The sequence below is a fragment of the Canis lupus genome, chromosome 17 (assembly GCF_003254725.2).
Source record: "Canis lupus dingo isolate Sandy chromosome 17, ASM325472v2, whole genome shotgun sequence".
NCBI lineage: Eukaryota > Metazoa > Chordata > Mammalia > Carnivora > Canidae > Canis > Canis lupus.
This window is the reverse complement of record NC_064259.1, coordinates 6,356,330-6,371,655: the sequence shown is the minus strand read 5'-3', so window position 1 is coordinate 6,371,655 and position 15,326 is coordinate 6,356,330. Positions and strand designations below refer to the sequence as shown.

At 44.7% G+C, this 15,326-nt stretch overlaps 1 protein-coding gene across 7 annotated transcripts in view; it reads right to left on the bottom strand.

The window, feature by feature from the left end:
- The window catches only part of ASAP2 (ArfGAP with SH3 domain, ankyrin repeat and PH domain 2), a 173,800-nt gene that overhangs the window by 149,165 nt on the left and 9,309 nt on the right, over window positions 1-15,326 (bottom strand). The window contains exon 1 of one of the 7 annotated variants that reach the window (XM_049095806.1): window positions 3,929-4,012. The exons of the other annotated variants lie outside the window; for them this stretch is intronic. Within the exon in view, the coding sequence (XP_048951763.1) occupies window positions 3,929-3,997 (69 nt within the window). The 5' untranslated portion in view covers window positions 3,998-4,012. Of the gene's footprint in view, window positions 1-3,928; window positions 4,013-15,326 lie in introns of those variants that run through there. 7 annotated transcript variants of the gene reach the window in all.

Genomic DNA, 15,326 nt, shown 5'->3' with positions numbered 1-15,326 from the left:
TGACTCGACCGGCAGAGGAGTAACATTCATAAAAAGACAGTGGTACGGGGCAGGGTGATTATGTTGTGTGGCTGGTGGAGAGAATGGGGATGGGTTGGAGAGGCAAGCAGGGGCCAGAGTCTGGTCATGAGCCAAACGTAAAGTCACAGTGAGTTTGAAGCTCTAAATTTAAAGGCCACGTCTTTGTTTTAGGATGAGCTCTGTGACTGCAGCTGGCGTGGAGGCCATTGGATAACTGAGCTGAGAAATGACCGGTATCCACTGCCACTGTAGGAATGGAGAGGAGTCTGAGCAAGAGAGGTTGGAGGACTAGTTAACCAACTGGAGGCAAGCCATGTTGTTTCACAGAGCACTTTCCAAAGGAGCCAACCAGTCCAGTTTAGACGGTGCTGCACACAGCCTCTCCAACTTTCCTGTGAAGCAGGAAAAGGCAAGGCTGCTAGAAGACAAAAACCAACCCCTTCCCTGACCCACTCCCAATGATGGCTGAGATGCTAAGACCGGGCAAGAAGTTAACGTGCCGGGGATCCCTGGGTGGCTCAGTGGTTTAGCGCCTGCCTTTGGCAGGGCATGATCCTGGAGTCCCAGGATCAAGTCCCGTATCGGGTTCCCTACATGGAGCCTGCTTCTCCTTCTGCCTGTGTCTCTGCCTGCCTGTCTCTCTCTCTCCCTGTCTCTCATGAATAAATAAATAAAATCTTAAAAAAAAAAAAATGTTAACGTGCAGAAAACCTCCAAAGAGCATCTGCAGCATGAGGCAGGAGGGGCCCATCAGCAGGAGTTGGGGATACAGGCAACAGATGTCAGGGACAACCAAAGGCCAGCCAGAAAGGCAGGCCTCTTGCTTTAGGAGCACCTAAGAGCAAGAACATGGCCCTCAGACAGGTCGGGGAGGAGGAATGGACAAAAGCAGGGCAGGGGTGGGGAGTGAGGGCAGGTGTCCTCGATAAAGTGGGCAGGCAGCCAAGTGTCTGAACAGGAGTACTGGTCAGAGCCTGGGCCTCCCAATGGAGGCAGTCTTGTCATACAAGTAAAAGCCATTTCTTGGCATTCGCTAAGCAAGTGGCAGGCCTATTCCATGACATAATAAAGCCCAGGCTACCACCACCACCCTAGACACCCATTAAAACCGAGGCTCAAAACTAGATGTGACTTCATCAAAGTTCCCAAGCAAGTCCCTCCGGGCTGAAGTCAGAGCAAAGTTGAGGAAGGGCAAGTCAGAGTGCAGGACAAGATGCAGAGCCTGAAAACCCTGGCAGTAGTCAAAAGGAGATGGTCAGCGGCTTCCAGGAGGGGACGAGTTCTGCCCAGAGAGCTGAGGGGCAGATTTGTGCCAGAACAGCCTTCTCATAGGCAGAAATGGCACCCCAGGATCCTGCTGGCAGGAAGAGGAAACCCTCTTGCCCCTGCTGGCATACGAAGGAGAAGGAAGGAAGTGGCTCAGGGAAAGTGACCAACATATAACCACAGACCAACCCGAGCCTGGGCAGCAATCCCCCCTCTGTCAGAAGGCAAGAAGCCCCAGCGCATGGGACATGATGCCAAGGGCCTTCCTCACACACCACAACTCCCCAGTCCCACAAAACCCTGTGGCCCTGTGCTTGTGGCACCGACAACCAGGCTCTGCATGGGGCCACGGGGCCCTTGTAGCTGTCCCAGACACTGCTGCCGCCTTGGCATCTGTTCTCATCAGAACCCGCACAGATCCTGGCTGATCTCACTGAGAAGGCTGCTTCAGTGATCAGAAAATGCAGATGTTTCCCTGACGACCTTCCCTCTCCTTGCCCCAGACCCGCCTTTGCTCCCAGCCCAGAAAGAAAACAAGGAACGTCCTCTTCACCAAGGAGCTCAGGAGATGCATCCTCTCTACCAAGGAGCTCAGGAGATGCAGGTGCTATATTTAGCAAGCTGGCTCTCAGCAGAAGCCAGGTCCACGTGCAGAGGCTGCCCTCCACCCCTCCCACCCCTGCTTCAGGAGGCTGCGTCTACCCAGGGAGAGCTGCTTGCAGTCTGATCACAGGACTGCGCTCTGGGGAACCAGTCACAGCACAGGTTTTTCTTGCTGGTTCCAGAAACTTCTGTAACACTCCTGCGTGGTAAACCTGTTCACCAGGGTCGGGGCTGACCCAGGTACACAGCGGCACATCTGTACCATGTCAGCATCACTGGTCCATCAGGTTCTCCACAAGACCCTGGGCAAACAAGCCCGTTCACTGCCACGCGCGTTGTTATGAGCGACTTGACGTTGCCATAGCAACCGCCTCGGTCTCTTGCCGCATTTATCAAACCATACCCTAATTGTTTGTTTACGCATCTGTTTACACCGCAAAACTGTCAACTCCTAGAAATTCAGGACGCTCTCTTTATTCACATTAGTAAGCGCCCCGGTGCCTGCACAGGATACGCAGAGCTCCAATGAATGATGTAAAAATAAGTAAACGCAATAATCTCTTCTTGGAAAATCATGAAGCTGTTCCCAAACAACGCCTTCCTTTCCTCTTAGAGCTTGGTGAGTATCTCTCCTCACTCCACACACTCAGATGAAAGGCCCCAACACCTCCCCTGTCCAGATGAAGAGGTGAACACAGTGCACACAGCCCTCCCCACCAGGCCCTGCACTTGCTTACTTTCTTTCTTCTTAAGATTTTATTTATTTATTTGAGAGACAGCCAAGTGAGCACGTGAGGGAAGGGGGGAGCAGACTCCCCACTGAGCAGGAAGCTTGCCATGGGGCTCAATCTCACGACCCTGAGACCATGACCTGAGCTGAAACCAAGAGTCAGATGCTCAACCAACTGAGTCACCCAGGCACCCTGGCCCTGCACTTTCTTACCTTTCTTCAGGCAACTCTCTTGCCCAGGCTCAGGTACCCTGACCCTTCCTACCAGGCTCTTTCCTACTCTCTTTGCAATCATTTGTTCATCACTTACTCAACAAATCTCCCTGACTGGTTTTTGGTGTGGCAGGCCTTGTTCCTGGCTACCCCTGCCTGCTTGTGCTTCCTGGTCCAGTAAAGGTTCAGGCTCTGGCAGGAAGCAATGCTAGCCACGCTGGTCCCACTCTCCTCTCCAGAAAGGAGCTGGGCCTCTCCCCCAGGCTAGCAGCACACCCAGGAGGGTGCTCACATCTCTGACCTCTTTCGCAGCTGCCCCCAGTGCCCAGCTCAACACGAGCTAGAGACAGTATTCAGGTGGGTTATCAACAGATGGGGAGACTCCTCCATCAAGGCCCAAGGAAATTCAGAAGTGAAGACAACAAAGGTGCAGGTAACACCCCTGCAGTTGCGGCTGAGTGAAGTCCGGCCCACTGCCAACTACCCGGGGCAACGGCAAAGCCCAGCGCACACAGGATCACCTCCAGTGCACTCACCTTATGCACGCTGCCTACCCCTCAGCAAACTCTGCTGATGAAGCCCTTCCATCTCTCAACCTGCTTGGAGTCTTTTTCCCTGAATGTGAGATGTGATGACCCAGGGGGCAAAGAGGGACACAATCCTGAGAAGCCCAAGATAACTTTCCTTCCAAAGTACTCCCTTCCTGGTCTCAACGCCCTCAAATTCTTACTAAGACTCCTCTCCTTGCCAAGTCATCTTGACAGCCTGTCCTTAATCAGGCATTCCCACACCAGGAATAGTCACGGCCATTAGCAGGGAGCTAGGCAGCACTCGCTCCAAAAGGTGCCAGAAATCTTCCACCTCTGGAGCTGTAGCCCCATGGGGGTATTTGGAGCTGCTGGAAATGTCACAGAAATTCATCAGGAAACGACTACTGATGCACTTCGTTATTGTGGCACTAAAACGGAAATTTTAGTTACAGAGCACCACTATTTAGGTACCACTCATGGTGTCTTTGTCAACTGAGCAGCATAAATTTACATATATTAGGTACCAATAGACATAATTTGCATTTGGGTGTGCTAACTCACATACACATTCTGTTGTCCCTTGGGATTCTGAGAAATTCAATGTTGAAATGGCACCAGTGGTTTTTCTGCCCATGTGACAGCCAGCTGGAAAGATGGAAAGAGACCATTCAGTTGTCATTCACAGATGAACTCTGCTTAGAGGAAGAGCACCATCTACTTTGTCCAGCATAACAGAAATGCACCATCAGCCTCAAGATGGGCTCATTTCTCCTGCAGCCACCCAATCACCTTTCCATAAAGAGATCTGCAATCAAACATCAAAACAAAGCAATCAAAAGGAATGAGAAAATCATAAAAACAGTGACACAGACTCAAAGACTGGGTGCCACTTAGCTACCACCTAGAATCCCCTTCTCTTCTTAAGGATAACCAAGTGAGTAGGAGGAATGTAAAAAAAGGAAATATGCTATGTAACCAGAATATTCACTATGACACATGACAGAAAGAAACACTTTTAACACTAGAGAAAGATATGATTCTTTCTTTTTTCAAATACCCTTTGAATGAAAGGGTATTTCATTCCAATGATAAATAATTCAAGATTGATGACTTCTCATGGTTATATGGCCAGAGTACCTCCTGTCACAGACAGGACATAAATTATTCCTTACACTAAAATTTGGGAGCTTTTAAAACCTTTATTTAAAGATTTCCCCCCCCCCAACTTCCCTTAAATTATAATTACACCCACATTTATAATGTCATCTGAGCTTTCCTCTCCAATCTTGCTGCTATTATCTGGTTATTACGAATAAACAGTATCTTTTCCCGGAACAGCTAATACCACTAGTATTAATAGTAACCGTTATTATTAATTCTCTTCTGATGTAATGTGCAAATATTTCTAAAGTATCTGTCCTCTCCAGTCATTTCTAAAGACAGTAACATATAACTAATAGTGCATGTACAAAATTTTCAACCTCTTTTAAAATAAAAAGACAGGGCAATGAGGTTCCTAAGCTTAGGGAATCTATGCATATGCACATGCACCCCTCAATATTATACCCATACATTTTCTTTTTAACTCAAAAGAATGATTATTGAGCAGCTCTCAGCTGCTCAGATGGTTCTGGGTAACAGAAAGATCATTCACAAGGGCTGTAAATCCTTGTTCAAATCTCATGACCACTACCAAACTAAGTATCTTATTTTATGAAGCCATTAAACCTCTGGGAGGCTGTTTGCTCAGCTGCAAAATGGGCATAAGATTTGTCCCATCCAAACTATGGTTTGAAAAAAATTAAGTATAAATAAAAATAAGAGGGTTTTTTTGTTTTTGTTTTTTTAAGAGCTCCTGTTCTCAGGAGTTTGCAGTTTGGATTCAGGAAATAGGAACACAAACACAGGAAACAGGTCCACAGTGTGAATGGTACACTTGTTTTATAAGAGATTAATCATCCAAAGACATTTAGAGAGGGTCTGGGTCCCTGGCACTGCAGGACACGGGAAAACACCAACACTGTCCTCACGGCGAGCACACACCCTTACAACAAAGGGCTAAAGGGTGCAGCCAAGGTGAGGTGCCCAACATTGTAAGAGGTGCAGCTGAAGGAGCCTATTGTGATGAATGGAAATCTCTTTAGCACAGCATGGCTGGAGAAAGACTTAGAAGATAGAGGAGTAGGATTACAGAACCACAGAGGGGAGGAAATCCTCTGCTGTCTGACTGTCCCCAAGACACAGGACTCTCTCAAGCATCCTGCCTTGGTTTGCACATCAAATTCCTCTCCTTTCTCCCTTTGGGCTGGGCTCTGCTGACAATTACCCTGTCCCAGCCCATCCTCCATGCTTCCGTCAGGCCAAGGGGTGCTCAGCCTACAATCTCTCTCTAAACCAAGGCACTTCTCAACCCCAGGCTGAGAGCTGGCCAGGGAGCATCCAGATGGAGAGCATACCCAGGTGATGCCAGGTAAGGGAAGAGCCCGATATATGGATTGCTGACATGTGAGTAGGTGGGAAACAGATTTCTTTGGGTTTTTTCCAGGCTGCCTATAACCTATTCCTTGAGTCTGCCCTTCCACTCAGACATGCCCCCCCCCGCCCCGCCCCCGCCCGGTCTAACAGCCCAGTATGAGAAGACAGAAAAGTGAAGCAGGATGACCCCTCCTGCAGTAGCAGGGAGAACCCAGCAGAGGCCAGAGTTCAGAATATCTTTAGCACAGCTTACTCCACCCATCTCCCTTTTACTATTGCCCTTCAACAGGCGGCAGGACACCAAGAAATGAGGCAAAAGGTATTTGGAGGAAAAAAAGCTCAAGAGGGCAGGAGGCAGACCTAAGCGTCCTGTATGGCTAAGGAAGGTGACCCTGCTCCCTTTGTACATACACTGGTGATTACTAGGCATATACGAATGTAGGTATATTATGCGCCTCAGATAAGTAAGTATTGAATGAGTAAGTTCATGGTTGAATAAATTCATGACTGGTCTGTTCTTTTTAAGTGGTCAGTTCCTTAAAGGTAGAGACAAGATTGTATCTCTAATATTTTTGGTGTAATGTTCACTTCTCACATACAGCATTATTACTCTAAATACGTGACCTGCTGCCAGAGATCAAATACTCAACCTCTGAGTCCCTATTGCGTGCAAGGCACTGGGGTAAGACATACATGCGCGAAACAAACTCCGCCTTCAAGGAGCTCATCTGCTGCCACCTCCTCCCCAGAGTTTCCCTCATCCCCTCCCTGGTACAATCCTTATTTCTCCTTCCCTCTAGCTCATGAATACCTTCAAGGCATGAACTCTGTGGAGCCCAGGGCCTGGTACAGAGCAGATGATCTATGTATTTAATGAAGGAAAAACAAAGGCCTAAACCACCAATCAAACCAACCAACTCTGAGTGATGGCCAAGTCCACAGACAGGTCTGACAAACAGGTGGCCGCTGTTTTACTCCCCTGCAGCTATGTCCCTTCCTTGGATTTCCCACTGCACTATTTCAGACCCCAATGACCACCTTCTTGGGCAGTGGCCAGTGCTTCCCTATTGGGCCCCCTTGCCTTGGGTCCTCCTCACCCTCCCATCCCATGTCTGATTGGTCTTCCTGAAGCCCAGCTCTGTTCATCTCACTCCCTTACTCAAAAGCCTCCTCCCTATAACCCTGGATAGAAAAGGATGCTTCCACAGGTAGCACAGACCTCAACACTGCGGCAAGCAGAGATGTTCAAAATAGAGGCTCATGTAATATGTGGACCACTAGGCTAAACAGCTTTTTTTTTCCCTAAGATTTTATTTATTTATTCAAGAGAGACACACAGAGAGAGGCAGAGACATAGGCAGAAGGAGAAGCAGGCTCCCCGTGGGGAACCCAATCCGGGACTTGATTCCGGGACTCCAAGAGACCATGACCAGAGCCAAAGGTATTCAACCACTAAGCCACCCAGGCATCCCTAGACTAAGCAACTTTTAAGCTCACTACATGCAACATTCTGTCCAGGTTAGGGCAGATTCTATACACCGAGAGGTGGGAAAACTTTCTCTATAAACAGCCAGATAGTAAATAAATATTTTAGGCCTAACAAGGCACATATATAGTCTCTGCTGAATAGCCTTTAGATTTTTGGGTTTTTACAACACTTGCTAAACTATGAACTCCATTTTTAGTTTTTTGTTTTGTTTTTTTGCATACAAAAACAAGCTCTGTGCCCCTGAACCCAAATTGCTTTGTTCTAACTTCCACAATGCCTCAAGCTACACCCTGTTGTCCTACTCCTTTGATGAGATTCTTACTCTCAAAGCCTGTGAGCACTGAAGAGGGAAGCAAGGACCACCACCCTCAGCATACAGGAAGCGGCCACATGTGCCGTGCACCAGCACACTCTCTACTGCTGCAGAACACTTTATGCTTTGGCACGTGAGACATCCCAGGTCGGTCCCAGGGATGGACAGACAGATGATTGATCGACTGATGGATCAAAAGATGGATCAAAGGATAAACAGATAGGTAAGTGGACAGTTGGATAAAAAAGAACCAACAAGTGAGTCAGAGAGTACTGCTTTAAGAATTCAGAGAAGTGGGGTGCCTGGGTGGCTCAATTGGTTAAGCGTCTGCCTTCGGCTTAGGTCATGATCCGGGCGTCCTGGGATCCAGTCGTTCATGGGGCTCCCTGCTCAGCTGGGAGCCTGCTTCTCCCTCTCCCTCTGTCCCTTCCCCCCTGCTTGTGCTCACTCTGTCACTATCTCTCTCAAATACATACATACATAAAATTCAAAGAAGAAAATGGTCCTGATGGACTGGGGATGAGGGGAAGGTTTACAAAAGAAAAGACATGATTAATATACTTTTCAGAGTAGCCCCTGTGGCTTAGTGATTTAGCCTTCAGCCTGGGGTGCGATCCTGGAGACCCGGGATTGAGTCCCACGTCGGGCTCCCTGCATGGAGCCTGCTTCTCCCTCTGCCTGTCTCTACCTGCCTCTGTGTGTGTGTGTGTGTGTGTGTCTCATAAATATTATATATATATATATATATATATATATATATACTTTTCAACAAAGAAATTAGGTATTAAGTGGGATGCTTTATAGAGCAGAGATCTTGGTGACTCTTAAAAAGATCTTCCTGTTTCGAAGGATGGCATGACAATCTTGATTTTGCAAATAAAAAGAAATTTATTTCTAAACACACAGAAAGCCTTTTGAAGGGACAGATACAAAATCACAAAATCAAAAAAATTACCTCACATTCAACACTTTCTTCAAACTGCGTGCTGAGAAACATGTTGGCTGCTGTGGGTTCAAAGACCCACTCCTCATCCCAGGTACGGTCTGATATGAAGGTCCACCATGGAAACTAGTCACTGCAGGCAGGGGGAACTCCAGATTTGGAAGCTACTTCAACCCAAAAAGGAAGTGCCAAAATACTCTGAGGTCAGATAGGAAACCACACGGCTCATTCTCTCCCTCTTCACACTCTTTAATAGCAGACATCTGAGGGCCAAGGGCTGTCCTTACATATGTCCCAGAAACTGATTTCTCCACAGTCCAAACTCCATCCAGGAAGCTACACCAAAGGCCTCACTTGGGCCAACACCACGGAAAGGGGTTGTTCTACATGAATTAATTTCTCAGTAAACTAAAGCTCATCAAAATTACACCACAAAACCCAAAAGCTATTTTCATGCAAATTCTCCTCAGTGGAGGGCCTGCTTCCCTCCACCACAGCAGGGGGCACACATCTGGACCCTTCTTAAACAGGCTCTGCCATAGTGTTATGGCCTCAGGGACAACCTTCTGCAAGAGTCTAATTCCCTTTTCCTCCCTTCCACTGGCCTCAGCGGTTGAGCACTGGTCTCTGCTATTTCTATTTTATTACATGATCTTTTCTAGAACCTTGAGGATGACATGATCCTGACCTACAGAGAAACAAAATGGGCTTCCTAGTAGCTACTTTACTATTAACTGGGGGTTTTTTGTGTACTTCCTGGTTCTAATGCAAGCCCTATGGTCCCCAGCTTTCATTATTCAACCTAATGGTACATTTTCCTTTGGAAAAAACAGTAACTCTCATTTGCTGATACTCTACTCCCTAATCCAAACCAAAATCTGGCAAAGTGTCAGAACCCTGTAACAGCTCACCTTGTATCAGGGGCAGAAACAAAGCCCAGAATGTGACGTTGCAGGCTCTCTGGCTTTGTGCACAGATGCTCAAGGGATGCAAGGTAGTTCATAAATTAAAAGAGCAAATAAAACAGGAGCCCTTAAGAGATTTCATATTAGCTATGACTAAATCAATTTTGTCGTAAGATCAAGCCTCCTTTATTTTGCTCTGACCATGAAGAAAAAAACTGTGCATTTCAACAATTACACTCCTTTCACATTGCCACAGAAGATGATAAATCATTTTTTAAAAGATAGAATAAAGGCAGTTCTGGAAAATGGAGGCAGCATGGCAGGAAAGAAGGCCAACTTTAAACGTCATCACCAAAGCAGCCGCTTACCAGTGGGTCTGCAGAGATGTGGGAGGGCAGGCCTCGGCTGGAAATCCCAAATTAAAGCTTCCCTCTGGAGTCCCTTCTGGCTAGAATATCCTCTTTTAAAAAGAAAACATAAGGCCCTGAGGGTCTGGAAATATAAAGAAGTAGTGAAGGTAAAAGAGAAAGCAACGGAGAAGAAGAGGAGGAGAATGTTAAGCTTTGGACATCACCTAAATTGCAGCGTAAGAAACTTGGTCCCCAAGGAAAAGACAGAGACAGGAGTGTGGAGGAGGGAAGAGGGGAAGATGAAAGAGGTGAAGAGCCATTCTGCCTCCTTCACGATTTTCACTGTGGGTTGGCAAACAATCAAGCAGGACCTCTTCCAAATCAAAAGCCTGCGACCTGGCAAGCCACAACCAAGACAAAGAAAAGCTACAGGTTCTGACAGCCCAGCAGTTCCAGTAGTAAACACACCTAATTCCTATTTGCCAAAAAAGAGATTTACAAGGTGAGAAGAAAACCAGGAATCTCAACAATTACCTTTTGTCAAAAAATGAGTGGTCTCCATGGTGAACAAATCAAGATGATGCTTATAGAAAGGAGCAACCAAAAAGCCACATTAACCAGCAAAAACAATGGGTTGTTCAGAATCTGCTGCTGCAGAAACAGACAAGGTCAGTCCCCTGGGCTGTAAACCTCCCAGGTGACTACTAAACATCCAGGCTGAATGAGGCAGATATCTGAAACCCACTTACTAACCCAAGCGAGGTTTTTAACTTACTTTGCAACTAGAGACCAAGCAGGCAGATCTTCCAGTTTCCTTAGTATTTTCAGGGCCCAGATGAGAAGAACAAAACAAACTAAATATAAGCAATTTTGGCCACAAATACAAACTGTTTTCTTAATCCTAAAGTCAGTCATCCCATAAAGTAATTAAGCCCCTACTCTGTACAACCCACTCGGCATTTAAAGATGATTAAGAATTGATCTAGCAACTAGGCAATACAAAGACATAAAAGACACCCAGATTGTTAAGGAAGAAATAAAACGATCTCTATTTGCAGATATTATCTTAATACAAACAATCCTAAGGAGCACAGACATGCACAACACACATCCATGAAAACTAAGAAGTTCATCAAGACAAACTTCAATATCAATATACAAAAGATCAATAACTTCAAGATCAATATACAAAAGTTAATTATATTTCTGTGCATTAGTAATCAATGATCCAGAAATGAAATTAAGAAAGCAATTCCATTTACAATAGCATCAAAAGAATAAAACACTCAGTAATTAATCTGACAAAAGAAGTGTAAGATTTGTACAGTGAAAACTGCAAAATATTGTTAAAAGAAATTAGAGGCTTAAATAAATGAAAAACATCCCAAGGTAAAGACTAGAAGATGTTAAAAGGAGTTGTTAAGATGTCTATACTTCCAAAATTGATCTGCAGATTGAATGCAACTCCCAACAAAATCCCAGCTGGCCTTTTGGCAAAAATGGACAAGTTGATCCTAAAATTCACATGGTAATGGCAAGGGACCCTGAATAGCCAATTTTGGAAAAGAATAAAGTCAAAGGACTCAGGCTTCCTAATTTCAAAAATTACCATAAGCCTACAGTAATCAAGACTGTGTATTATTACTACCGATTACTAGAATAGAACTCAAGGTCTAGTAATAAACCCATCAAAGAACAAATATTTTTGTTACCCTTTTTTAAATTACCCTTTTAATATTACCCTTTTTTAAAAAGGGTGCTCAGAGAATTCAATGGAGAAAGAATCCTTTTAAACAAATGGTGTTGGGACAACTGGATATTCACATGCAAAAGAAAGAAGTCAAATCCCTACCTCACATCATATGCAAAAACTAACTCAAAATGTATCAAGGACTTCAATGTAAGGGCTAAAACTATAAAATCCTCTTAAGAAAATATACGTATAAATCTTTGTGACCTTAATTTAGGCAATAGTTTCTTAGATACGACACCAAAAGCATAAACAATGAAAGAAAAAATAGGTATTCTGGACTTTAGTAAAATTAAAAACTCCTGTGCTTCAAATGATACCATCAAGTGGATAAAAAGTTCACAAAATGGGAGAAAGTGTGTGCAAATCACATATTTGTTAAGAGTCTAGTTTCTATAATATATGAAGTAGTCTTACAATTTGACAGTAAAGACAAATATCCCATTTTAAAACTGGGCAAAGGATCTCAAGAGGTATTTCTCTAAAGAAAATATACAAATGGCCATAGGCACATGAGACAATGCTCAGGACCATAAATTATCCATCAGGAAAATTCAAATGAAGCCCATGAGATACCAGTTCATTGCTCGAGGATGGTTATAATCCAAAAAACAACAACAAAAACAAACAGACAATAAAAAGCATTGACAAGGGTGTGGAGAAATGGGAACCCTGTATGCTGCTGGTGAGAAATGTAAAGTAGTGCAGCCTCTATGAAGAGTAGTCTGGTGGTTCCTCAAAAAGTTCAACATAGGGTTGCCATGTGACCCAGAAATTCCACACCTAGGTATATACCTAAGAGAAAACATGTCTGCTCAAAAATTTGTACAAGAATATTCACAGCAAGGGATCCCTGGGTGGCGCAGCAGTTTGGCGCCTGCCTTTGGCCCAGGGCGCGATCCTGGAGACCCCGGATCGAATCCCACGTCGGGCTCCCGGTGCATGGAGCCTGCTTCTCCCTCTGCCTGTGTCTCTGCCTCTCTCTCTCTCTATGTGACTATCACAAATAAATAAAATAAAAAAAAAAAGAATATTCACAGCAACATTATTTACTATAGCCAAAAAGTAGAAACAACCCAAATGTTCATCAATCAATGAATGGATAAAGATGTCATAAATCTATACAATGAAGTATTACTCAGTCAGAAAAAGGAATGAAGTATAGACTGAACCTCAAAAATATTATGCCATGTGAAGGAAGCGAAAGACAAAAGGCCATATACTGGATGAATCCCATTACATGAAATGTCTGCAATAAGCAAATCCACAGAGATAGAAAATAAATTAGTGGTTGTCTGATAAAAAGGGAAATCAAGAGTAGCTACTAATGGGTACACGGTGTTTCTTTGATGTGATGAAAATGTTCTGGAATTGGACAGTGGAGGCCACACAACTTTGTGAATAAAAGTAAAAATCAGGGACACTTGGGTGGCTCAGCAGTTGGGTGCCTGCCTTTGGGTCAGGGCATGATCCTGGAGTCCCAGGATGGAGTCCTACCTCAGGCTCCCTGCATGGAGCCTGCTTCTCCCTCTGCCTATGTCTCTACCTCTCTCTCTGTGTGTCTCTCAAGAATAAATAAAATCTTTAAAATTTAAGTTAAATTAAATTAAAAATCAATGAATTAGTTTAAAAAGGTGAATTTTATGGTATGTGAATCCTATCTCAATTTAAAACAACAACAAATAAGCACTCCAGGAAGCCACCGAAAGGTCTTTTTTTAAAAAAACTCAAGTTGGAAATATAATTCAGAAGCTACACTTTCTTTTCAGGACTACAAATTAGTAATTTCCTGTTGACTTTTATTCCCATCATTTTTTCTAGAACCTTTTCAAACCCAATATATGTGATACAAAATCCATGGTCTTTTCAGGCTGGAGAGAGAAGTCAGCGACCATCTAATGCAAACCCCTCATTTTAGACGTTCAGGGTAGTGACTGGCCCAAGATTATATAGCAAAGTGGAGACCAAATTAGAGCTAGAATCACCTCTTCTAACTCTTTGGTGGGTGATCTTTCCACTCTACCATATTAACACAACCCAATCCACAGAGCTTCATAATCAAGGGCAGAGCTTCCAATGAGGAAAATATTGGCTTTCCCCAAACCTAGGGAAAAGCTATGAGAACCTTGATATCAAAAGATCAGTATCTACTTCAAGTTCAGCAGTCCAGATTATTTAATGATCACAAAACCCTGTGATCATATTTTCAGTAACACAACCTGCTTTTCACCAGCAAAACAAAGCACCACAGAAATAGACTCAAGAGACCAAGACATGTAGCAAAGACCTAAGAACTGCTCCAAGGAGAGATGGATGGCAAACAACACTGCCCCACTTGTCCCAAACTTGAACTAGAACTGCACTCAATGACAATTCCAGCTCAAGTACCAACAACCACTCTGCTGACTCCAGTGATCTTCTGGGGAAGGGACTCTTTAAAGGGGGAATGGAAGAGGTGAAGCTTATTTTCACTTATAACCTCTTGGAAAGTAGGAGTATGAATAGCTAAGAGAAAGAGAGTAGAGGAAATGATCAGAAAAAAAGGCAGGTGATTTGTGTTGCAGACAACTGTAGACACGGAATGTTAAGAGCTGGAGAAGCCCTGCAGTTCATCTCATCCTGCTCTTCATTCTACAAATGAGGCCACTGAGGCTGGACCAGAAAACACCAGCCCAAGATCCATGAGCTGGTTAGCAACAGGTCAGGGCTAACAGAGGAATAAATACAGCACAGGACTCAAGACTCCTTGTTCCTCTCAGAATCTCTCCCAAAAAGTCCCCTAACTGGCAAAAGGGAACTGACTCCTGGAGTCTGCCTGGACATGCCACATTTGTGATTCACCCTCCAGTGGCCTTCTCTCAAAACACAGATTTGCTGGGCAGCCCAGGTGGCTCAGTGGTTTAGCACCGCCTTCAGCCCAGGGTGTGATCCTGGAGACCTGGGATCAAGTCCCACGTCAGGCTCCCTGCATGGAGCCTGCTTGTCCTCTGCCTGTGTCTGTGCCTCTCTCTGTCTCTCATGAACAAGTAAATAAATTTTTTTTAAAAATCAACTTTCTAAAAAAAACCAAACAAAACAAAAACCACACAGATTTGCTGACAAAGAAATCTGTATGGGTCTGATCACTGCTGAACTGGCCGTGGAATCCCTTACACACAGCTGTGACAGTATTCTCAGTCCCTTGGCTCCAAGGAAACCAGATCTCTCCTTTTAACTCACTTCAAGGCAGTCAAGGTCACTTAATAAACACCTCTCATGCTAAGCACCTCCCCGAGGGGTTAGTGTCTGATGGCCCTATCTGGGCAATCACACATTCTCTAAGTCAGCAACAATGGGAACTGGCCTACAGAATGTCTACAATTATCCACGTGTGCTAAAGAGACCCACAGAGATACCTACAGAGGAACAGAGATGCCAGCAGGAGACATCAGGTGGTTCAAGGACCAAGACAAATAAGGGCCAGGATAGCAGGGCTGATGTCAGCATGGCTGAGAGGACTGGTTCCGTCAACTGCTGGTGTGGGATGGCAGAGCCACAGTCATGTAACTTAACTTGTCTGCGTCCTGACTTCCTCAACTGTAAGATAGAACAGGATCTACCTCAAAGGATCACTGAAAGGACTCAATCATCAATTTAAAACATTGTGTATGTCCTTAATACACAATTAAGGCTCAACTCAAAGAAATGTCAGCTATTGTTGCAGGTAGTTTAAAAAAAATACTAAAATGGGCAGCTGGG